Here is a 23,146-nt window from a genome sequence, read left to right as displayed (position 1 = left end):
TCTGGCTCTCTGGAAGAAGGTGGTCTTTCTCCTGGGACTCACGGAAAGCCAGACCAGTGTCCCTCACAGTGACACTTGGGAGTGCGATGGACAGAAGCATCATCTATCACTTTTAATCAGAAACGTCTGACACCGGGGACAGCAGCCGGTGGGGGGGAGGAGAAAGGGAAGAGGCCTGTGCAAACTGCCAATAAAGAAGATGGTCTGTTTCCTCTTCAGCCGCTCCGGCTACTACTGACTCAGAGTGCCTCACGACTGTTGCTGCTCAGAGATGCGGCCCATCTTCCTTCCGTGCTCTGATCGGTCAAGGCGAAAGTGGAGACCCAGCCCCTCCTGTGGGGTCTGCCTCTGGATTAACCTTCTGGGGGGGGCGATAGGACAGCCCAGGATGCCGGCAGCCTGGCCCATCAGGTCTCTGGGGGTGAGTGCAGGAGGGGTGTGTAGGGCAGAGATCCGTGTGGAAGAACCGCAGCACAGAAGGGCGCTGGGGCAGGGTGGAGGCCGAAGGCCCTGTGTCAGGGAGTCTGTCGGGCCAGGAAGGGTTACAAGCCAGAGCTGGCAGTCTGGGGGGCCCTGGGGAGCCTGGTGATTAGCTACTCAGGAGGCAGCGACTATCAATAGCAGCCAAATTATGGAAAGAGCCCAAATGTCCAACAACTGATGAATGGATAGAGAAGATGTGGTATATATATTGTGGAATAGAAGTTGGTGATCAAAAAGAATGAAATCTTGCCATTTGCAACAACGTGGGTGGAACTAGAGTGTATTATGCAAAGCAAATATATCAGAGAAAGATTTTATATTTCACATATGATTTCACTCATATGTGGAATTTAGGAAACAAAGCAGATGAACACAGAAGAAGGGAAGGAAAATAAGGTACAGAGAGGGAGGCAAACCATAAGAGACTCTTAAATACAGAGAACGAAAAGGGTTGCTGGAGGGGTGTTGGGTGGGGGCTGGGCATTAAAGAGGTCACTTGTTGGAATGAGCACTTGGGGTTACAGGTAAGTGATGAGTCACCAAATTCTACTCCTGAAACCATTATTACACTCTATGTTACCTAACTTGGATTTAAATTTAAAAAGAAAAAAAAAAAGAGGAAAGAGGTTGCGGCTGGCGGTCCTGCCATAGGTAGGGGTGGTCAGCCGCTGCAAGGCAAGATCCAAACCCTGCTCTGCTAGCACCACTTCAGGTGTCACCTCGTGACCTGGTGTGACTCACAGCTTGGAAACAGGCCAGTGGAGGAGCTGTCCCTGTGGCTCGGGCTCTGGGCCATGGGCGCAGTGGGGAAGGCAGAGAGCCAGCGACTCCCAGTCCCTGCTGCCTCCAGCCCTGGAGGCTGGCTAGTGCCTCTCTGCCCACCTTCATCCTCAACTCTACATCCCTGTAAGCTGTAGGACGGGCAGGCTTGCTGACTCCAGGGTGAGCGGTCTGGACAGCCAATGGCGGGGGGAGGGCGGCAGGGGAGCTGTCCTTCCCGCGACATAATTATGGAAGTTCCCCAAAGGCAGGAGACAGAGTTTTTAAAGCACACGAATGCATAGGCAACCCCCACCCTGAGCGTACAACTACTGACAGTCTGGAGTCAGTATCTTGGGGGCTGTGTGTTTACATCAATGACGACATAGGGCATTTTCTAGAACTTTCAGGATGGCTTACAAAGGCATGGCTGTGAGAGATAAGAAAACTTATCTTACAATCTTCCAGTTATAATTAGGTTTGCATCACAATGCTGTCACCAGGACTAGCCCCCCACCTTGCTGTCTTACACAAGTCTATTTCCAAAAATCGGATCTACCTCCAGGGGTTAGATGCTGGATCCCATCCAGGAATGAAGACTCAAGAGGCTCTTGGGAGGCAATTTTGGGAGAATTAAAAAGTGGCCGCTTTGTGGAGCTGCAGCTCCTGGAAAAGGCCCAGGAGGGGACAGTCTCACCTGGGGCCACCCTGGGTGAGCCCCACACCCATCAGCCACACTGGCACCGCTCTGTTGGAAGCTCACACAGCTGTGTGACTTGTCAGCATGGGAAAGCTGGGGGCTTCACTCACTCCCTGGCTCCTGAGGGAGCATCTGCTGGGGGCCAGGCCCTACCCTGCTCTTGGGACACGCAGGCTCCAGTCAGGGGGAAGGGGGCCATTCGTCGGAGCAGCATGTGACAAGCACAGCGCTCCAAGCTGAGAAGCTCTCCCAAGAAGGGTACAGGACTCCCGGAGCAGACGCCCCGGGAACAGAGCCTGGGCTTGGAACGCACTGAGGGCTGGCTCTGGGCAGATGAGCCCAGCAAAGCTTGGGAAGAGGCGGTGGAAGTGTGAGCCACGGGAGACTTTCGGTTCCCCCCACCGTGGTCACTCTGAGGACACAGGGTAGGCGCTGGGCTATGTTCTCAGGGTTGGAGAGGGAAGGACAAATGTTCCCGCCTGGTCTCCAAGTTGGCAAGTTCAAAAGAAACGAGTGACACCCCAGGCTTCACGTTGTAATGGAGGGGCAGAGAGGGAGGGACGGGAAAGAAGCAGGAGGGCCCGATGCCGGCAGCTCCAACCTCGAGGGGTCCTGGACTAGAGGCACCCATCTGGCGACCTGGCCCCTGCCCTTGTGACCACACCCCGTGGTCCCTGGCTCCTCCCTCCCATGGCTGCTGGAGGAGCAGAGCTACACAGCCATCTCCTAGATTGATGGTCCCATCCCTGGGAGACAGCTGCTCCCCAAACCCATTAGGTCTGATAATAAATCAAGATGAAATGAGGGTGACAGGCTGTGAGTGACAGACTCTGTCAGGAAGCATGACAGACAGCAGAGTTCTGAGCGTACACATTGGCGGCTCAGACTCAGCCACCACTGCAGACACTTGTGCCCACCCGGCTGAGGCTGTGTGGGAGGTGTGGACGGACAGCAGAGTGCTGAGTGCACCCCGACATCTTGCCGACCAGGGCCTGCAGTTCCCAGAGGGTAGGGGTGGCTTGGCTTCACTCTGACCCTCACAGGCCACGCTTAGACCCACGTGACCGGATGTGGGTCACAACCTGCACCCACCTGCATGGGCACTGGAACTCACACTGAGGGGCGAGGAGAGGCAGCGAGTTGCCGGGGAGAATTCTGTGGCAGGGAAGGAGGTGAGAGCCTGACACACGTCACAAGGAGTGGCTGTCGGCCTTGGAAGGTGCAGATGCACGTGGTGAGGCAGGACACGAGACTTCTCTTTAAACATGGTAAGTAGCAGCCCAAACACGAAAAACCTGCCCTTGTTCTGAGTAACTCCTGGCTCAGCTGGGACCACCCGTTCGACAGAGCTCTTCTGAGTGCCCACATGTGTCGGCGCTGTTCTGGGCACCAGGGGACAGCGCACAGAGTGAATACCACCCCTGTCCTGGAGCCTAGGGTCTAGGGGAAACTGACAGGTACGAGCTGCAGAGACAAATTACAACAAAATAAAGAACTGGCTAACAGCCCCATAAGCTACAGGGGAGGGGACGAGATCCTTGTCCAAGCCCAACCAGGGGTCCCAGGGGGAGGCCAGGCCCAGGACCCAATTCTGGCTGCCACAGTCCCTCGAAGCAGGAGGCGGAGGAGGAGGGGCCAGAGGCAGGGTCCTGGGGAGCGTCTGCTTCTAGGCTTCCACCCTCGTGACGTGGCCAGGAGAGGTGGGCTCCTCTCACACGCTCGTTCTGGCAGCTGCTCGGGGTTCCACGTGCCGGGCTCACCATATCCATTTGCCCTGAGCCACGGCCTGGCCCCGCTCCCACATGTCCAGTCCCTGGGAGCCCTGGGCAGATGGCTTAGGAAAGACATCTCCCTTCCCTTTCTGAGAAGGCCAAGTTCTAAGTGAATTTTGCACTGGGAATGTCCTGCACGACAGTGTCAGCGTCTCATCACGGGGACGTCGGTGACTGAAGCAGGTGCCCTCTCACAACATTTACCCAGGCACTGACTCGGCTCTCAGAGGGGTCCGAAGAGAAACACTGCTTTCCAGAGGCAGCCTCCTGCCCCGTTCTTGCCAGCAAGAGCCTGATGAGAAGCCCGGGCCAGGGGCCTTGGGGCCTCACAGCCGTCTGTCTATCCTCACAACCAGTCTCCTTTCAGAGAGTAGGACAGGTGGCCCAACACCCTTCTGAGCTCCTGCCAAGGGGGCAAAGGTGGTCCCAATTTACAAGGGGAGGAGTGACAGACAAAAGCAGTGCTCAGTCTCCCCCAGTTCCCCCACTCCTGAGTCCCCAACCTCTCTTGGGCCCCTCGCCCTGGGGCCTCAGTGGCTGCATGAAGCCACAGATGGGTCCAGGTCTCCCTGGAGCCAAAGCTGACTTGCTCTTGGGACAGAGTTGGGGACAAGCAGGGGTCTGAGGTTGGGGCCCAGGGCTCTGATGTGTACTTCCTGAGAATCCAATCAGCAACTGTAGTTTACTTCTCTCGGCCTCTGGGTAGGAGCAGAAATCAGACCGGTCGCTAGCCAGCTCTCTCCTCCATGTATCCAAACCCATCCCTGGGTAGGCGAGCAAGGGCCAGACTGTGCCGGAGGTGTGGAGAGGGAGGGGCTCTTTCCAGAGCCTCCAGCAGCAGAGCGAGTGGTGGCTGACACTGACCAGGCCTTTGGGCCTCAGTGAGGCTCCCCCCACTGCTCTTGGGGTGGGGGTGAGGCTGGGAAGGGCTCCACTTTCCTTACAGAATGCCGGGGCCTGCATAGCGCCGGCATGAGCTGGACTGCCTGCCCTGGCACCACTGGAACTGGGGAACACGGAGCAGGGAGCCCCTTGCCTGGAGGAGGGCAGGACTCTCCCAGGACCCCCACTCCCACCCCCAGCGGCGCTGTAGGCACCCAGGGCCATTCCGCAATCAGCTGTTGTGTCCCGCCTTGCTGTGGCAGGGTGCTTCCTGGAGAGCCGCTCCTCGAGTCTCTGACCTCCGGACCTGGCCCCAGAAGTCCCGGGGCTGTGGTAGGCCCCAGCCTGTGCTGCCCCAAATACCTTGCTGTTCTGTGCTGCCTAAGTGGCTCTAGCTCTGACCCAAGCGAGGCGGAGGCCATCCGTCAAGGCAGCTGTCAGGAGGACGGCACTCTCTTCTCCAAGCAGAGAATCAACATGCCAGAGCTAATGATAATGAATGGCCGTGCTGTGCCCGTCATCAGAGCTGGATCCGGGGAGGATTTGGCACCAGCTTCCTCCTCCGCCATGGCGCTGCCCTCGGAGGATGCTGGGGCGCAGATGCATATCTCCTTAGGCTGGTCAGAGGTTGGCCTGGGCCTCTGGAGATTCAGGAGGGCAGGGAGGAGCTGAGTGGTGACACCAGCCTGTGCTGAGAACGGCTGAAGACCAAGCAGTTTCTGAGCCCTAAAAGCAGAAGCAAGTAACTGGGCATTTGTTCCTTAAGTAACAGGACCAAATGGGAACGGAGAGCTGTTCTGTTCTGCAGGCCCTTGAGACCCATGGGGCTGGAGGTGCGAGTGGGGGCTCACCCCTAGAAGCTAGAACGCCTTGGAAACCACCAGGGAAGGAGCGAGGCTGCTGCTCTTCCTCGAAACAAGCTTAACTTCTCAGGTTACACTGGGTTCCTTGCTGAGCTGTGTCATCTTGGGTGGTCTCTCCTCACCTCCCATTGCCTCCATTTTATCACCTTTGAAAATGGAGGTGATCAGGGGTGCCTGGGTGGCTCAGTTGGTTGAGCCTCCTACTCTGGCAAAGGCCATGATCTCACGGTTCGTGGGTTTGAGCCCCGCATCGGGCTCTGTGCTGACAGCTCAGAGCCTGGAGCCTGCTTCCGATTCTGTGTCTCCCTCTCTCTCTGCTCCTCCCCTACTCATGTTGTCTCTCTCTCTCTCAAAAATAAATAAGCATTTAAAAAAAATTACATAAAAAATGGAGATAATCATTGCAGAGTCATGGAGGACGGGGTAAGATGGTGCAACAAAGCCTGGCCCAAGCCATCCCTCAGGAACACGGAAGTCACTTTTATCACTGTAGAAATCATCTCTCCCATCCCGATAACCCTGGTCCTGGGCAAGCAGGAGCCTGTCGATCCCCAGTTCTCACCTGATTCTCCTTTTGCTACAAGGAGGGGCTGGAACCATATTAGTGACCCTCCCCCTCACCTGGCCAGTACAGCCCTTCCAGGAACATCCCTGTTCTGGACGTCTCTGGCAGGGGTGTCAGACCTGGGCTGCTCATACCTGCTCTGTGAACCAAGCGGCTCCCTCTTGTTCCACATGAGGCCAAACAAGGCCAAACTGTCCCCACCACTCTGTCACCTGTGGGGACTCTGGGTGTGTGCTCTCTCCACCAGGGGCCAAGACTGCGAAGGAACAATGTTTGGATTTGGGCGGCTTGCACTGGTCCATCCTTCCTTGGTCGTCACCCTCCCACCTGAGCACAGGCCGTGGGTCTGGCCGGGGGGTTCCTTTTATGCCCAAGAAAACAGGACATAACTGGTCTCTGACTGGGAGGGGTTCCTTGGGGAAAAATGAGAAGCTCCTGGCACAGATGTGCTTGTCCACAAATGTCTAGGGTCTGGGTCAGAGTTTATCTTAGGCCACAAGACGCTGTGATTGCTGGCCTTGCCTGCAGTGACTCACATAGAGTCACCGCGTTTCCGCCGAAGGGAGGGGATTCAGGGCCGATCTTTGTGTCCTCCGGAGGACTCCAGCTCTGTGTCCTCACGGTCACTGTCGTCATCAGCATCACGGAATCAGAAAAGAAGGACGCCTGGGTGACTAATTTACAGGACTGAGGCTCTGCTCCGTGGCTGAATTATTTACCCCGAAGAACTCAGAGCAGAGTCCCTCTTTCCAAGTGTGCCAGGAGGCGGTGGCCGTGGGCAAAGAGTGGGCATTTGTGTCTCTGAAGCTATCAAGTCTCAAGTACGAAATCAAGAGTTCCGGCCTTTCCATCCTTCCCTTTTCCACACCCTCCAAGAATGGCAAGTGGGGCCTGGGAGGCAAGCGTCTCAATTTTTCATCCTGACGCTGTCAGATCGAGCTCAGTTCGTAATGGCTGGGACAGTGAGGCCGTGGGGTCTCTGGCTACTAGCCAACTCCTCTCCTTCCGAGATTGCAAACATAAAACTTCGGCGCTGTCACCTTTCCCGAAGGCCGTTCGGTCCTCTCCTCTTATTGTGGACTGAATGATCTCCCCCTCGTACTGCTATGCGGAAGCCCTGACCCCCAAGGAGACTGGAGATGGGGCCTCTAAGGACATAACGAAGGTTACACAGGGTCATAAGGGTGGGCCCTCACCTGACGGGGGGACCAGCATTCTTCTAAGAGGAGCATGAGATGCCACAGCTCTCTCCCTGCCCACAGAGAGAAGCCTCCACACGGAACAGCAAAAAGGTGGCCGTCTACATGCCAGAAGACCGGCTTCGCCATAAACCAAGTCTGCCAGCACCTTGATCTTCGGTTTCTAGCCCCCAGAACCAAGAAAATAACTCTCTCCTGTTTCAGCCTCCCAGGCTGTAGTATTCTGTCATGGCAGCCTGAGCCGACGAAGGCCTCTCCTCACCAGCGCTAGATGCACAGACAAACCAGGATGGGGAAAGAGCGTGGAGAAAACAAGGAGAGGCAGTGCGACCACACGGGTGCGTGGACTGCCCTGGTCTGGACATACATCCGGGGACCCCATGAGCTCTGAGACACCTAGGGCTGCCTGTGACACACGGCTGAGGTTCACCCTGGCCTGCATGAAGCCCGGGTCTGTGCAGCCACACGCCTGCAGCCACTGTCCCTGGTCAGAGACCTCGCCCTGCTCATCACAAGCTAGGCTTTACCTCCCTCCCCTTGCCAGTGTCCAGGCAGCTGGCCCGCCACCTCCTGGGCTCGGCTGATGGCCCGGTCAGCGCACGTGTCAGCCACATGCACAGCAGAGCTGCTGACAACAAAGGCTGCTCACAGAAGTGGGGGAGCCATGCGGTGGCCTTTGCTCGGGGCCTAGCAGGGCTCTCGGGTCAGTTCTGAGAGGGGTGATTTGATGGCGTGGGGCTGGCTTTCCAGCAAACTTGCACTGGATGCTCACCCTGCCCCGAGAGCACTGAGACAGAAACTCCAGCTTCATGTCCTTAAAACTGACCTCGGTGTTTGCAGAGAGCATTTTTAGAAAACCAAGAATGAAGACCAAAATGAAATGCATACAGAAAGATTTTCCTGGACTCCCTCCACTGGCTGAGGCACAAGGGGAAGTCACACACTTGACGGCCCAGGAAAGCCCTGGAAGGGGCCCAAAGAGAGGGTGGGCGGGGAGCACAGGCTGAGAGCGGCACAAGGCGATGCCGAAGGCCGAAGCTGGCCGGCTGCTCAAAAGGGGCCGATGTGCTGCCTTCATTCTGGGAGGGGGTCCCTCCCGGGCCCCTGAGAAGCACTGGCTGAGGGGATAGCAGCTAGCGGTTGTGGCGGAATTCATACACCAAGCTGGCATGTTGAGCAAACAGGATGTGGGGAACAGATGGCCCAGGCAGAGAAGACCCCTGGCTGCTGGTGGTGACAGATCAGGGCAGTCCCACCAAGAGACACTCAGCTTAATCAGTCATGGATCTGCAGGGGATTGGCCGAGCGGCCACAGATAATCTGCGGGACAGGTGAAAGCAGAGCCCTTATGTTCCCCGGTGACAGTCTCCTCCTGGGGACCTTCTGCTTCTTGGGCCACCAGCGCCGAGTCCCACCTCTCCCTGCTGGCTCTGTCTGGAAGACAAATCTGGGGCACCTGCTGGGGGGAGGCAGGGAACGCGGGGCTGAGGAACTTCGTAAAGTTCGAGTTTGCCCACAGACGCTCGGAGAGGCTGGCGCCTGACCCACTTTGAGGGGAGCATGGAGACGGGCGCTATCTGCACCACGCTGCTCTGAATACACAATCAGAGGAAGGAGCCCTGTGGGTCCTCGCCAGCCCGGACCGAGGAGGGCTGCTGTGCTCCAGAGCAGTCTTTATTAGAAAGAATCAGGTTTTTTAATAACACCAAATGGGGCACCCCAAGCTGAGCCAGCTGTGTGTATCCCCAGCTGGGAGGCGTCTGCGGCGGAAGCTGGTAATGGGGGTTAAAGTAATGATGCTGCCTCAGCCCCTCCAGCCGAAGAGCTCCCTGACAGGCGTCCCAGGTGGGGACAGTCTAGTCATTCGCTTAGTGGTTTAGGGCTCAGACTCTGCGGCCACAGCTCCTGGGCCTGTGGGACAGCACTTCTGGCTGTGTCTCTACTAAGTGTCCCCTGTCTACTGACCCCTGACAGAGCGAGAGCCAGGACCTAAAGAGGAAGCCCCAGGCCATTCTGTGAGAAGTGCCTGCTGCTCCTTTCTCTCCGACTCAAGCTTCCTTGAAGGTGGTGAGGGTGGAGGCTGGTGGGGCTGCGGGGGTGCACTGGGGGCTGGCGCTGGGGTGGGGCAAAGGGAGGGTTGACAGAGCCAACTGGCAATGCTTCAAGATCTCACTGCCGGAGCCACAGCTCCTTCCAGAGGTGGCTGGGGCCACGTCCCTGACCTCAGGACCGCCCCTGGAATGTGCCGGCCACCAGAGATGGTGACGGAAGGGCTGCTCCCTCACTGTGGCTAATACACGAATACTGACCCAGGGCCAGGCACTGTGCTGACAGCCCCTTCCACACCATCCCAGATCCCGTTTTATCTTCATGGCCACTCCAAGGGGTGGGGAGTGGGGGGGGGGTCCTGCCTTGGCCACTGCCAGACAGGCCTGGGCTGTTTGGTGCACATTGGGACCTGAGTTAAAGGGAACAACGGGAGGAGGGGCCAGAGCAGAAGCCCAGGCTGGGGAGCCCCCCGCTGATCTGAAGCCGCAGCCCCAGGGTGAGTGACCAGACAGCAAAGTAGGGTTGGGAAGTCTGATAAGACCTTAACAGCCTCACCTGCCTGATGGCAATGGAGACTTTAAGAGGCATCTCCCAAACTGACCAGCCTGGTCTCCCCAGAATTTACTTGGGGAGCAAAAGAGATGAATTAACACTGGCACTTGTCATACACGTTGTGACATTTGCCCGGACAAGTGGCTATTTGCAAAGGCCATCCAACCCTTTAAGCCCCATTCTGGCGGCATGACAGGCATCAGGACTGATGAACCGGAGGGGAGCGTGGAGGAAGGCCTCGAGGAACCAGCCTCAAGCCTCCTCAGCGGGTCCTGAGCTCCGGTGGCCCTGCTCGGGGTGGGGCTCCCGCGGTCTTCCCGGGCCTCGTTTCAACAGATGGCAGAACAAATTCCTAATTAAGCACAAGAAAGTTTCTGGCTCAGCACATTTATTTATGATTTTCCGGTCCCTTTGGTGCTCGTTCTTCCCTTTTGTCTTCCTAGAACCCAAGTCGGCTTATTGCCACCCTGCACTCCCGCTCGGCTCTCTTGGGACAGTCTGGGCCCTAATCTGGGGACAGGGAAGGGGGCAGGGTGCACAGGAGTGTGGGAACGGAGAGAGGGTCACGGGGAGGGGGGCACGGCCACACAGCTGCTTCTCAGAAGCAAAATGATGGCACAGACTGGAGGGGGCGCACGGGGCTTTGGTGCTGCCTTTGGAGGAGTGCTAGTAACATCACCTGGGGTGAGCCTGGGCCAGAGGCGAGAGAGGGCCCCTTGCAAACGCCCAGTGGGCAGAGCCCACCCCTTCCTGCAGTCGCGCTGCCTGTCCGCTGGTGCCCGGCAGCTCCCGGGGGTTCCTGGATCTCTGTCCCCTGCCTCGGCTCCTGATGCTGTGCGGCTGCCCCGGGGCCACGATGAGGGAAACACCTCCTACCAGATCCACGGAGGAACGGCCCCTGGTGGCTCCCACGCCCCAGGCTGGGAATCGAAACTGAGGCTTGGCTACAATTTAGACTTGACTTAACTGGGCACTTCTTTCGCTTCAGAGGACTCTGTGTCACAGAGAGGTTTGCTTTCTAAGTGCAGGCGTCTGACGCTCTCAGGCAGAAAAAGGACTGTCTGCGCAGTCACCCAGAGCGCTCAAGAACAGGTCTGCGGAGAGGCCAGTGCCATCTGATTCTCTCTCGGATCAAAGGGAGAGAAGAGACAAACGACTTGCAGTGACAACAATGTCACCATGCCAACACTCGAGTGTGGAGGACCTTCCCATGCCGGTCTGTCCCAAAGGCCCTCTCTGCTGACAAGCACCCCCCCAAAAGGCCAACCGCCACCTCGTTCTGCCGCACTGCAGGGCCCCACCTCACAGGGCCCAGGAGCCTCTAGGAGGGAGGCGCGGACCCTGCTGCAGTCCCAGGGCTACCCGGCCCTGCTGGGTTGTGTGAAGGGGCTCTGGTTGGATGTGGAGGCAAAATGGTGTCGCAAGGGGGCAGGACGGCCTGCCACGGTCGGGGTGGGGGGGTAGTGGAGAGCAATTTTCTAAAGCAATCTGAGCTGGGTTCTGGGGAGGAGAGGCCTCGAACAGGCTCGAAGAGCAGTGTGGAAAGGAGGCAAGGGATATGCCAAGATGGTTCTGAGGTCCCCGGAGGCCCTGCGGGCAACGTGGGCCAGGTCTCAAGTCTGGGGGTGTCTCATATCCTGCACTCAGACAGCAGCTCTTGACTTCCTGTCAGCCTCCTCCTCTCCCTCTCAACCACCTCCTCCCTTTTAGTGAATGTATTGCTCACCAGACGCAGGGAGGACTTGGTCACGCTCGGCAGGCTCGGTGTGTCAGAAGCTATAAACTGTCACTATGCGGGCAGCCCTCCTGTGGGCTGCCGCGGGGACCCATCATGGTGGCTACCGCGCAGGAGTCCCTCCACCTCTCCCGCCCTGCCTCTACCTTTCCTGATGGCTGTTGATGCAGCAGGTCAAGGACAGGCAAGACTTTCAGGACTTTGGGATCTGCCTGTAGGGAGCAGAGGGGGGCCAGGAAGACAAGAGGAGGAATACTTTCCTCTGAGTACTGCTCTACTGAGAGAACTTTTCCTTCTGCAGGTCACCAGGGTTCTCACCTACTTTCTAGAAACAGACTTGCAAGGAGAAGGATGGAGAGCAGTGGCTGTGATCCTGGCTGACCCCAACCTTGGGGGCCCTTCCGGCACCCGAAGGGGCTCCATTCCAGCACCTTCCCTTTGGGGCCAGCATGATCCTCATGTTCTAAGTAATGAGTTCCCATTTTTTCCCAGGTGGTCTTGTTACTTTACCCCAGGGCTTTGAGACGTGTAACGTTTGCAAAGAGCACTGCGCGGGTGCGTTGAGGACTGGATCAGCCGGGCGGGGGAGGTAAGGAAGGCCGCCCCATCCAGGGACTGGACAAGAGCCCTCCCGCTATCATATTACAGAGGCCTCAAAGCTCACACAGCAGATGACTCAGTCCTGCTCTCAATTCTTGCAACGAAGGACCGAGGTGGAAAGAAGTTACACGCTGCTGAATCGGGCTCAAGGCAGGACTTGCCAGTGCTGAAAACCACCCCTGAAGCGTGGGGCAGCGGCCTTCCCCGCCACGAGCTCCTGGGCAAGAGGCCACTCCACGCGCACGCTCGCGGGGCCTGTGCTGGACACCCGCCACGGTCCCTTCCGATGGAGATGCCGAGGCCCCTATGATGTGGTGGCTCCTTGGGCTGGGACCCTGTAATCCCGAGTGGAGGGGGGAACCAGAGGATCGGATGTGCCAGAATTGCTGGAAAGCACTGTTATCAGAAGCGGCTCTGTGCTCGCCGTGATCTAATCGAGTCCGGCATGGCATGAGGAACAAGCAGCACCCTGCGTCCTGATGCCGGGTGAGGGCACAGATGCAGTGGTAGAAGGAGCTGGAGAAGAGGGTGAGGAGGGAGGGATCTCGACCCTGGGGTCCTTAGAGAGCTCTGTGCCCGGGGAAGGCGAGGTGCTGGGGGTTGGCAGACTCACTCTACCGGGCGTCTCAACCACAACAGCCATCGTGTTCTATGCTTTTAGCCCCAAACAGGAATACAAATGAACCCAAAGCATGTGGCGGCCAACGGGGGCACCAGGAACCCCACACCCTCCGGTCCTGGGTCTAAGGGGCTCAGCAGCATGGGCCTTCCAGAACTGTGTGGCGGCATGAATGAGCTCCCGACCACAAATCTGCTTTAGTGGGGAGAGACCCCCAAACTACTCCTGGGGACAATGACACTCTTGCTCAGCAGGGCAGCAGTCGGTCAGAAGGCATCGTGGGCAGGGCATCTTTTCATGCCCTGCTGGCCGGGAACGTGGAGGCGGCTGCCACAGCCCACTGGGTTTTGGGCTGTGCCACATGGCGCAACCGCGAGAAGGCAGAGCAGTGCCGCTCTCGTGCCCTGAGGGAGCAGAGCCAGACCTGGGCCTTTAGGAGCCTTGGGGGTGAGGGTGGTGGGCGACACCTGCGTGGGTGTGTGAAAAAGTCTGGGCTTGGCTCTGACTCCGTCCCCACTATGTGATCCTGAAGTCACTTATCCTTGCCGGTACTGTATTTCCCCACTAGAGAAAAGGGAAGCAGAGTCCCTGTCTCCTCTTGGTCCCTAAGAGCCCACGGAATCCCAGCCACACCCCAGCTCTGCCAGTGACAGCACGCTCAGAATGGGTGAGCAAAGGGCAAGGGGAGAAAGGGGAGTCTCGAGATGTCTCTTACTCACCAACCCATCTCATCAGGGAGGTCAGGATCTGCAGGTACTTGGTCTTCTGGACGTCAAAGAAGGTGAAGGGTCCAAGGAGGAGAGTAAAGACAGCCTGGATGACAAAAACAAGCATGAGGGGGTGCAGGGGCCAGGTGCACACGGCACATCGCGCATATGGGGAGGACACGCCGTCCATGCAGCCTCTGCCCGCGGTGTGCACCTGGACCTGTGGAGGCTCCCTGGTGGCAAATGGCATCACGTGGTGGGTTCCCCTGGGTACAGCAGAAATGCAGAGCCAGGCTCGTTGGCCGTTCCTCAGGCCTCCTGTCCCGAGACTGCCTTCTGGGCAAGCCCCAGGCCACAACCCAGGGGCGTCGCTGGCTATTTCTCTTCGGCAAACACTGAGGGTTTCCGGGCCACAGAGCCGGCCACGAGAACCGATTCGGTGTGAGACGGCAGGGAAATGCGGACCCGGAAGGTACCCCGGGTGCGCCTCAGGAGCCCAGAGTTTACTGGAAAGAAAGGGTTGGGGCGGAGGGGACACAGGGGCCCTGACAACACAGGGCGGTAGAGACAACACTGTTCTAAAGGCTTCGGAGGAAAGGGGTCCTCGGGATGCTGTTAATCAGCAATTTTATAACTCAGAGAGAAGGGAAAACCTGGAGAGCCCGAGCCAGGGGCTTCCAGGGCAAATCTCTCAGGGGAACAGCCTGGACCAAGAAGAGAATGGGCCTCAGCCAGGAAATCTGTGAGTGGAGTGTGGGGCTCAGTTCTCTTTCCCTTTGGAGAACAGGGAAAAGAAATTTAAAACAAGAAAAGAAAAGAAAAGAAGCTCTGTCTTAGAAAGCCAGTCTGTGGGAAATCTGAACCGTCTGTACCACAGAAAATGGGGGCAAAATCTGGCACAGCAGAGCCGGGCTGGGGGCTGAGGGAAGGTTAGGGTTTCCTGCCAAATTGGATGCTCAGGGAGCAGAGGAATTAAAAGCTGCTGGTTGGAGTTATGATGATGGGACCATTTCCAATCTGCCACTTCGGAAGCAGCAGAGGCATCAGACCTTATTAACATTTACACTGCGCCATTTTATCACGTTAATGCTAATGACGTTCGCCAGAGGTGCGGCAGGCAGGCGGTGGAGGCCTGAATGTAGGGATCAGGGCCCACTTTGGGGAGCCAGGCTCTGGCCCTGTGATCTGGGTGAAGATATCACAGCTGCTCAGCCTGGCGGCCAGTCCCAGGCTCCCCTGTGACAGGGTGACGGGCAGGCGGGCACTGGCGGAAGGGGGGCTGGGCTCGTCCCTCCCCCACCCCCATCCCTAAGGAGAGCAGGATGTGAGAGAAACTGTGACCTCTTATCCAAGTCCATTATCACTGTGAGCATGAATGACACCAAAGACTAAAGTACCGCTTAAGGAGAAGGCTCTAATTAGCTGGGGGACAAGGCCTCCAGGCGAGCTCCAGGGCTGGGAGACTTCTGGAAAGGGCTTTCTGCTGGGGGCCTGGAACCAGCTCTGCCTCTGCCAGGAGGAGGAGAATCATTGCCATTAAGCTAGGGGTGCCTGGGGGAGGAGTGGGGGGGGGCGTCCCCTGCAGGTCAGGACTCAGTGAGGCAGAATCACCAGCCCCGCAGAGCAAGCTGGCTTTTTGCAACAGCATCAGCAGCTGCAGCTCTGTGTTTTGGAAAATAAACACTTTAGGGAAACTTCAATAGAATTTCCTTTTTGAAGGCTGGGAGAAGAAGCGGTCTTGAGGAATTACCTACAAAGACACTTGCCACAAACGTCTCCAAATAACTGTGGCCTGCCCCAAACTGGACTCCTGGCGCGTCCGGTCAGGTGTGGACACTCCACCTGTGACCTGCGATGCCCGCTGGACACACTGCACATTCTCTCAGGCCGGGGCTACGTGGGAGGCCAGATCTCATTTTTGAAGCCTGAGGACTGGCTTTTAGAGGCTTCTGCTACGTAAAGCTGGGGGGGNCACACTGCACATTCTCTCAGGCCGGGGCTACGTGGGAGGCCAGATCTCATTTTTGAAGCCTGAGGACTGGCTTTTAGAGGCTTCTGCTACGTAAAGGGGGGGGGGGGGGGGGGGGGGCGGGTAGCACAGGAGAACCAGTCCCTACGGCGGGCAGGGAATCTTGCTACTGAGGCCTACACAGGTCCTTCTCCGGATGCTGCATCCGTCTCCTCCTCCTCCCCGGCAGCCATCTATTTACCATCCCTTTTACACATGAGGACGCGGTTTACAAAACCCCACTGGGTGGGATCCCAAGCCCTGAGAGCCTCCCTCTAGTTAAACACACTAAGCATACAGCCACATCTCAACAAGGCCGAGTAGGAAGTATGCGCGAGGTGCCATCTGCGTGATGGGGAACGGAGTTTAGACGGGCTCCGAATGAGGGTCCGTGCCTGGCACTCCCACATCCGCTCCTAGGGACGGCAGTGGGACCAGTGGTGAAGGTTTCTTCTGGAAGATTCGGTCAACAGCTGGGACACCCATGGCGGGGACGGCGGTGCAACGTGGCTTCTTCCAGCGCTCGGGAGCACAGACTGCTCGCATCACTCGGGAAGCATGGGGCAAATGCGCACAGACCTCCAAACAGCAGCCCTTGCATGGCAGCGAGCTCACGCGTCGGAGGGAGCCCAGAGCGAGACACACGGCACAGGCTGGGGTTAATTAAGGAACAGGTGTCCTCTGCAAATTAGTTAGAGCCAGACTCGGCGCCCGCAGGGGCCGGCATCCAGCGCCGGGAAGGACACCGCGGTGAGGCTGCCAGGTCTCTGGGAAGAAAGGGGGTGCAGGAGGATGAGAAACGGCCCCCACGTTCCCATGGTCAAGTGGGGACAGAGTTCCTCTCTGAATGCTGAATGCCAAGCGCGGCACCTTCTGTTTTCCCTTTCCTTTTTCAAAAAGAAGAGATAAAAAGCCACAAGGCAGCCTATCCTCCTGGGTCTTCCCGTCTAGCCCATATGACATTATGAATTAGCTGGCTCCTGAGCGAGTGTCCAACCCCCAAATGCCATTGATCAGTTCAAACTCAGCCTCCGTTCAAGGACTCTCCGAGCCCGACTCATCACAGGAGGCGGAGGCACCAACTGCTGCAGACAAATGCGTTTTGTAAAAAGAAAAATAAAGAGTAATTCTCTGGTTCCTAATGAAATCTTCAAACCAGTCACCGGGGATAAAACCTGAGACAGACCTGGGAGGGCATAAAGGGGGCCGCTCGGGTCTCTTCTGGGGACGGTGTGTTTGAATGTGCACCAGAGGCTCCGCGGCCACCTTGCTGGTCTTGACGGATGTGAGGCAGCTCACGTTGCTAAGGTAGTGGCAGCAGTGCTCTGGGCATGGCTTTTCCCGTGTCCGGGTGGCACTCCAAAGTCAACAGGGCTGCCTCTGTCCTGTGTCCCCGTGTAGGCTAAGCACACCGCTCACCTCCAGCTGCGCCAGCCCCAAACTTCCAAAGACCTCCCACTCTGTCCTTACTCTGCGCTCGTGTCTCATGACTACTGTAACTTGGTGGCTTAAAACCACAGAAACGTACTTCTCACCATCCTGGAGGGGAAGCGGGGCACAGAGTATGGGCTCCTGACCCTGTGTGGGTGGGGCTGTGGTGGGGACACCCAGGGGAACGTCACAGAGAAAATGCTACCTAAAGTAAGAAGAGTCAGGTAGGCAAAGGGCTGGGGAGAGTTCAGGACTGTCCCTGGGGAACCTGTCCCGATCCTTTTGTCCCTTTCTTCTCCCTCCTGGGCCCGGAGCCAGCCAGTGCCAGTGTTGTTTCCCACACTCAGCCCCAGCCACACCTGCGTCCTTCTTGTGCAATTCTCAAGGGCTTGTCATCTCAGAGACGACAAAGTCCAGTGGCCCATGATCTGGTTCCAGCCGCCTTTTTCAACCTTGTTTCTGAAGAACCCCCCTCCCCCCGCCCCCCGAACTTACCCAGCAGCCCCGGGCTGCACTGCGAGTCTGATGTGCCCAGAGCCTTTACACTATCGGGCCTTTGCTCGGCACTTCGGCTGGGCTAAATTCCGCTCCCAATCCCAGTCCAAACCCGCTCCTGTTCCCAGCTGTTGTCTTTCGCTTCCCCCTCCCCGGAATCAGCCAGGCCTCCCCTCCCTGGCTCCGCCAAGGTAGCAGCTGCTGCTCCTGCACATCCATGTTCCCACAGTGTTGGGCACATTTCCCCCACAACAGGAGGGCTGACCCAGTGTGCGCACCCCAAAGGACAGGGATGGCAGAGGCAGCACATTTCCTCCAGAAATGCGACCCAAGGACAAGGGAGTAGAGACCCAGCCCTCGGCCTGCCAGAGGCAGGAAGGGAATCCCCTCCTCAAGGGGCGCCTGGGGGGCTCAGTCGGTTGAGTGTCTGACTTCGGCTCAGGTCATGATCTCACGGTTTGTGGTTTCGAGCCCCACATCAGGCTCTGTGCTGACAGCTCTGAGCCCGGTGTCTGCTTCAGGTTCTGTGTCTCCCTCTTTCTCTGCCCCTCCCCGGCTTGCTCTCTGTCTCTGTCTTTCAAAATAAAATAAACACATTAAAAAAATATATATAAAAAACCAGTCTGAGGGACGGGGGGGAAGGCTGATGTGGGCTGCACTCAGGGACTCCCAGGACATGATGGTGGCTTTGCTGAGACCCCGAAGCCCAGATGCTCATGCCCACACGAGCCGGCAGGTGTCTGGGGAGCCGAGGCTGGCTGCTACCTCCGGCAGCCCCCTTCCTGCGGGGCGTGGCTCAGAGCTGTCTGAGCAGCCAGGCCTCAGCCACGTAACAGGAGAAATACACGCTACTCAAGACAACAGATCTTTGTGTCAGAAACGCTGGAGTTGGAGCTGCTGAGGCTGAGCCACACTCACCATCTGCCTCCAGCGTCCTGAGTTTTAACCCCACAACCTTTCACCTAGGAAAGGTTCTTCCTGACACAACTCCACCTTGTTTCGCCCACAGAACGAGCCCAGGACTGGCTGCGGGTTTATGTCCTTTGCCAAGTGTACGGAACAGGGAGGCAGGAGTGGGAGTGTCAGGACCAGAGCACAAAGGTGTGGCAGCTTGACTGCCTTTTTCCCGGTCCCAAATCCTCTGCAAGGTTGGTCATCAGAGGAACAACGTGAATGCTTGAAGCTGTTGCTGGTCCCACTCAAAAGCCTGTTCCTTCACCTGGCTGCCGTTGTCTATCAACTGGTGCCTCAAGTCCACCCTGCCCTGCGAGGACGTCATGCCCCGATGACACAGGTCCCTGGCACTTTACGAACTGTGCTCGTACAAGGGGGTGCCTGGGGCGCTCAGTTGGTTAAGCATCAGATTTTGGCTCCGGTCATGATCTCATGGTTCATGAGTTCGAGCCCCACATCAGGCTCTGTGTTGTCAGCACAGAGCCTGCTTCTGATCCTCTGTTCCTCTCTCTCTCTCTCTCTCTGTCCCCTCCCCTGCTTGTGTCCTCACTCTCTCTCTCAAAAATAAATAAACATTAAAAAAAACAACAGCAAAAAACAAAGTGCTCACACATGCGGTCTCGTGTCATGTTCCCAGCCATCTCTGAGGTCACTAGGCAGGTAACGATGCAGCATTTTAGCGATGAGGGGGCTGAGGGACCAGGGAGGTGTGCAGACAGTGGGAAGGCGGCAGAGGGGGAGCGAGAGCCTCCTGACCCATCCCCCCTGACCGCTGCGAACCCCGCACGCTGCATCCCAACACCTCTCATCCCCACATCACACAACTCGGCCTCATGGTTTACCCTCGTGATCCCACCTGCTGGCAGAGAATCCCCCCTTCTCCCTCCCTTATTCCCATCACCTTGGAAGCTCTGCTCGGAGGCCAGGCTCCTCCACAACTTGCTCCTTGCTGGGGCTCTTGACTGGGTTACCAAATACGTGGTTGTTAGCACGTTACCGAACTCTGGTAGGTCCTGAGCTGCTCCTTTCTCACGGGTTGATTTTGTGTACACACGCCCGCCCCCCACCCCCCAGCAGAGTACAAGCAGCACGATGGCAAGGACTGTGTCCCTGGTCGCCCCAACACCTAGGAAGGCTTGGCACACGTGAGATGCCCAGTGAGCGTCTGCAGAATACAGTGAATGTGGAGGAAGTGGCTGGTGGACAGGTGGTACCGTGTAATCCCAACCTTGCCGACTTGCCTCATACCCTCCACCAGTCCCTCCTGCCACGGGCAGCGTCTGAGCTGGCAGAGGGCACAGCACACGGGGACACAAGTCACCCCCTCCGCCTGAGAGTGGTTCACGGTGTCAGGGAAAAAACTCTCTTCCCCAAACAGCTGTGAAATCAGCATAGTTTGATTTAGGAAGAGCAAATTAAAACAGTGTTTGCTCTGAGCGTACCCGCTGGTTTCAGGAGAGAAGGCTATTCAGCCCTAACAAGGTGAAAAGGCTCCCCTGAGAAGAGCTGGGGCCTCTTGGCTGCCCTCTGTCAGCTGCGTCCTCCCGCACCCCCAGCAAGGAAGGGGCTTGGACCCAGGGCACTGTGACCACTCTGTGAATCCACTTGGCCCCCAGAAGGGGTGACGTCTTGGAAGAAACCTAATGCCAAGAGCCTGAAGGCCTTCAAGGAAGCAACTCCACTCCCACCTCTGGGAGACCGCGGGCTCAGAGCTGCCAGTCACAAACTGGCTGCCCACCAGTCCTTCTCTGACGAAACAAAATTAAATCCCCAAATCCCCTTTGCTGTCACTTCTCCTCCTGCTGGGAAGAGGCGCAGTGGACCGCAGCTTCTAATTGGAACTTAAACTTGGGTGAAATTTAACAGCACCCCTAGTTCACCAGACTCCCCTCAAACCCTCAAAACAAGTGCAGGGGTGGGGGTGGGGGTAAGGGCACCCTGTTCAGGGAGGAAGGGAAGACAGGAGAGAACAAGGTGCTAAAGTGACGGCCACCTTACAGAACGACTGTCCTAAGAACCCCTGGGCAAATCCACGGGGCAATGATGGATACACCAACTTCCTCCTGTGACAAGGGCTAGTGAGGAAACCTAGCAGAGAAGCCAGCCAGGGAAGGCTCCCTCGAGGCCCTGTCCCCCAACCCAGACATAAGCAGAGGGGCAGCATCCCAAGGGGATGAAGGCCAAATGGTCAGGGAGGACAGCAGTGCCCAGCAAAGCACAAAGGTGATGCTTCTGAGGTGTCCCCGGTGCCAGGGCCGAGAGGAAGTGTGGAGCTGAGGGAGACGCTGTGGCCTGGCTGGCACTGCTACAAAAATGGACGAGGTGGCGGCGGCTGGGAGAGCTGCTGGATGGCCAGGTCCCCGAGTGCCTGCCGACTGATTTAGTTCCTTTAAAAATGAGGCCTTTCGGGCTCCTCTGCTGTGTGACGTTCCCACAGCAGTGAGATAGAGCTTCCAAGAGGTGAGGATTCAGGCATCTGTAGCTTCCTCTGCCCTTCACCCATCAGCTCCCGGAGTTTGTTTCATTCATATTTAGAGAGGGGGAGAGAGAGGAGGGGGATGGATGGAAGGAAGGGGGATGAGCGGGGGAGGGCAGAGAGCGAGGGGGGAGAAAGCGAATCCCAAGCAGGCTCTGCAATGGTCAGCGTGGAGCCTGATGCGGGGCTCGCTCAAACCCATGAACTGTGAGATCGTGACCTGAGCCAAATCCAAGAGTCAGAGGCTCAAGCGACTGAGGCACATGGGCACCCCAGCTCCCAGAGTTTCAACATAAAAGACTAGCTGATCTACGTGGAGCCTTTTAGGTCTAGCAGTTGGGGTGGGTGGCTGGGGACTTGATTTCCCTGTTAGTTTAGCAGGAGTGACTAAGTCTTGAAGGTGAAATGGCGACATACTGCCTGGTCTGCCCTACACACACAGGGCTCAGGACTGCTGGCTCAGGCAGAGGCGGGGATGCCCTGATGGCACGGCTGAGCTCTGGATGGATCCCGGAGGCTACCTCAAGTGATAAAAGAAATGAATGCCCAGCTTACAGGGCCGTCTTTGTTCCAGGGTGCCAGGGGTTAAGAGTTAATTGGGGTTAATGAGAACACAGCATGAACCCATCCCTAAACGGGAACTGAACTTTCCAGGCGTCCTTGAAGTGCGTGAAGAAATTTTCAAGGGTTCTATTTTTATTTCTCAAGTGGCTGTGAACATTTTGGTTTGGGAGTTTTTATTTTCTCAACTTGAATGACAACGTCCGGGGATTCATCCGCAAAAAGGAGGGGAGCTCGGAGTCAGCAAGGGACCACGGGGGGTGTGTGTGGGGGGAGACCACAGGTTTCAGGGCCTCGTGCGCAGGGCAGGGGTTCACATCCTGACACTTGCTCTGGCTAACCTTGAAACCCTGGAGCATTAATGAACTCAAAGCACGTCATGTGTCATGTGTGCACAGGTGTTCAACAAACATCAGCACTGGCCATCTGACCCCTCGAGTATCAGCACACACCCGTGTGATCACACCCACGCTATCAGTCCTCCAGACCAGACTGCAAACTCCAGAGGACTGCAAACAGAGCCCAAGTGAGGACCTCCAGCCAAAGAACGTCAGGTCACGACTATTCTTAATGGACTTCTACCACCTGTACCCAAGTTCAGTAATGGTCCAAATGCTCTGTGGGGGAGTTCAAGTTCTTCCCGACCAGACAGAAAGGATCAGCCATCACATGGAGGACAGAGAGAGCCCGACAACAGGTGTGGGTCCAAACCAGGGAATCATTATCACAACTCACTTGCCAAAACCCTACGAAGAGATGCACCATCTAGAGGAGGCATCTGGGTTCCACAGAAGGATCGGTGCTTTCACTTGAAACTCCGAGTGGCCGCTTTCTGAAGGCCCAGCTGGGTGAGGGGTGGCCCAGAGCACCTGTGGAGTCTCGCCGTGGGAGGGGGCTCCGCCAGGAAGGGCTGCTGGGTTTCAGACACCAGCCCACTCACGATGGGCCAGTCTTCACCCAACCATTACTTGGTAGAGAACGAGTCATGGAGCCAGGTGAAGGCCAAGATGCCTCTTCGCACACTTACTCACCCACAGCACAGATGAGAGTCAGCCCAACGCCCTCCCAGAACGTGCCACAGAGGGCAAATTACTGCATCTCACTGTCCCTGTGCCACCCCAGGCTCCCAAAACCCTCACCTCAAAGGGACTGGGAAATGCTTACTGAACAGATCGAGAGATGGAAGACTCAGGTGACGCCTGAAAATAAAACGGAGAGCTGATGCCCAAGGACTCTAAAAAAGTGTGTTCCTGGAGCACACGCTTTTCTCTAGCTATTGCCTCACGACATCTGGCAGCAGAAAACCAAGTCCACTCCTGTCAAACAAGTCAGCCCCGCTTAGAATGGGTGAGTGTGGAGACACGCGATGCCCACAAAAGGCAAGTGTGTACTTGCTGGAAGACGCTGAGCCCGGAGACGGGAGGGGGCCGGGCCCCAAGGAAAGGCAATAACGAGCCCAAAGGTAAAGACTCTGCAAGGCGTCCTCATGTGGCCCCTGAGCTACAGAACAGAGGCCAGAAACCAAACCCACAGCGCAGCCAATCGGACCAGGACCAGGAAGAAAGCCTGTCCCTCTGCTGATTAACTGAGAAGAGGGGGGGCCTCTGGGGCACCTTCTCCGCAGAGCTGGAGGCTGGCCTGTGAGGTCACACCTGAATAACTTCTGCTGAAACACTGGGGAAACAGGATTTGTCTCCATATTGGAGGTGGGGGTGCTGGGAGAACGATTTCCAGGA

At 57.2% G+C, this 23,146-nt stretch overlaps 1 protein-coding gene across 4 annotated transcripts in view; it reads right to left on the bottom strand.

Annotated features, from left to right (window-relative positions):
- Nucleotides 1-23,146, bottom strand: part of TMEM104 (transmembrane protein 104) — a 58,810-nt gene that overhangs the window by 4,148 nt on the left and 31,516 nt on the right. For all 4 annotated transcript variants that reach the window (XM_039226294.1, XM_039226295.1, XM_039226296.1 and 1 more), the window contains one exon: nt 13,498-13,591. In XM_039226294.1, coding sequence (XP_039082225.1) covers nt 13,498-13,591 — 94 coding nt within the window. The remainder of the gene's footprint in view (nt 1-13,497; nt 13,592-23,146) is intronic.

The sequence above is a fragment of the Hyaena hyaena genome, unplaced genomic scaffold, assembly GCF_003009895.1.
Source record: "Hyaena hyaena isolate Hyena2069 unplaced genomic scaffold, ASM300989v1 scaffold_21, whole genome shotgun sequence".
NCBI classification, from domain to species: domain Eukaryota; kingdom Metazoa; phylum Chordata; class Mammalia; order Carnivora; family Hyaenidae; genus Hyaena; species Hyaena hyaena.
This window is presented reverse-complemented; position numbering and strand designations above follow the sequence as displayed.